The sequence below is a fragment of the Polyodon spathula genome, chromosome 53, assembly GCF_017654505.1.
Source record: "Polyodon spathula isolate WHYD16114869_AA chromosome 53, ASM1765450v1, whole genome shotgun sequence".
In the NCBI taxonomy this organism is placed as follows: Eukaryota; Metazoa; Chordata; class Actinopteri; order Acipenseriformes; family Polyodontidae; genus Polyodon; species Polyodon spathula.
Genome location: NC_054586.1, coordinates 1029730 through 1031404, shown reverse-complemented (window position 1 = coordinate 1031404; position 1675 = coordinate 1029730). Strand labels below are relative to the sequence as shown.

Sequence of the window (1675 nt, the reverse complement as noted above, 5' to 3'; positions counted from 1 at the left end):
AGGAAGGCTGTCCAGTCCTGGTAACTAGGAGTCTGCAGACAAGCTCAGAGCAGCTAAAAAGCCAGATAAAGGCAGATAGAGAGAAAGGCATTGGTCCAGTATAGGGTTATAACAGATTGATTTGATACAGCTATCTGAGATGTCTTTGTGTAAGAAATGTGCATTGAAATAATATGATGTACAGAGTTATATCTGAACAGCACTGGAAATACACAGGGTAAATAAATAAGTACACCAATAAATAAATAAATACATACAGTGGGCAACATTTATGGAGGGCATATGGTGTAAAATAGGACAGTCCTGGTATTGCTGAAATTGCATGTATTGATTGAACAGAATGCTTTTAATCCCCTTTTACTGGTCAGCATCCACCGTTTTATATATTATTGATTTGCTGAATTGTGTTTCTCTCTCTCAAGATATAGCCTACCCACTGCAGGCTCACAGCAGCTCAAAATACACCACACAATATAAACCAACCATTTGCTCTCAGGGTTGTGTGACATTAGATGGGTGCTCTTGTGGTCTATTGTTATTATTTACAAGACTCCTTTATCCAAGGCGACTTACAGAGACTAGGGTGTGTGCACTATGCATCAGCTGCAGAGTCGCTTACAACAACGCCTCACCTGAAAGATGGAGCACACGGAGGTTAACACAATGCGTCTGTGAGAGAGCTTGATTTGAACCGGGGATCTCAACCTCTGGACCACACAGCCTTTCAGCTGAACTGTCAATGCAATGATGTATTTGTATGTGCACTTAGTTGTAAGTTATCATGACTCCAACTACAGCTATAATAGTTTGAACACGAGCCAATCAACAAATATGGTTTTAAACACACAATTAGCTCACACGCATACACATTTACACCGCAAAACAGTGTAGCCCTTTTTAAAGTAAAGTAATGCAGTTCGATCAGGTTGAGTTAACCCAGCTTGGTGTTTTGTCTTTTTGGAAAAACACTTGAGAATCAAATGAGAATTCCTACACGGGTCGGCCCATTCTCGATTCAACCCACCTGCACGATTCTATAAGAGGGTGGCTATACCATTCTAGAAAAATACTAGACCCATTCTAGCACAGGTGGGGTCCTGACCTACATTCTTTTTAGCAGCTAGGCCTAAAAACAGCCGACTAAAAAAAAACTCTGCTAACCCTATTCGGGTACAGGAATGCCCCTTTAATGTTGGGGACCCACCTGAACCAAACGCGTTCTGACGGACCTGCGAGAAAGGAACTTTTTTTTCACCCCCCCAGTCAGATTCGCGGTCTTGTAATACTTTTGTAGCGCCCATGAGGCCAGGGTTAAGAGACTGAATTCCTCAGCCAATCATGACGAAACCGAAATCAAGAATGCACACTTCGGAGCAGGAAATAATACGCTTCGGTCTTAGAGGAAGGAGACACCATTTCGTTCTCAGCTATCCTCAAAACTTTAGTGTTTTTTTTTTTTATCTCCGCGTCGGACAATCCGATATTATAAATAGTTCTGTTTCGACACTCGCCACCTAGTAATTGCTGAACTGCAAGCATGAAAGGATATAACTGCTAATGTGGCAGAAGGAGGCGGCGTGTTGAAGTCGACCTTCCGCGGGTGAACAGCAGAGAAGGCGAAGAAAGTCAACCATCGCTGCTTTGAGGTAAGAACCGAAGTTAGTTTTGTTTTCAG

General features: G+C 42.4%; 1 protein-coding gene across 1 annotated transcript in view; it reads right to left on the bottom strand.

The window, feature by feature from the left end:
- Nucleotides 1–628: 628 nt before the first annotated feature.
- Nucleotides 629–1675, bottom strand: part of LOC121307119 (tubulin alpha-1C chain-like) — a 15032-nt gene continuing 13985 nt past the window's right edge. Inside the window, exon 5 of the mRNA XM_041239247.1 lies at nucleotides 629–632. Coding sequence (XP_041095181.1) covers nucleotides 629–632 — 4 coding nt within the window. The remainder of the gene's footprint in view (nucleotides 633–1675) is intronic.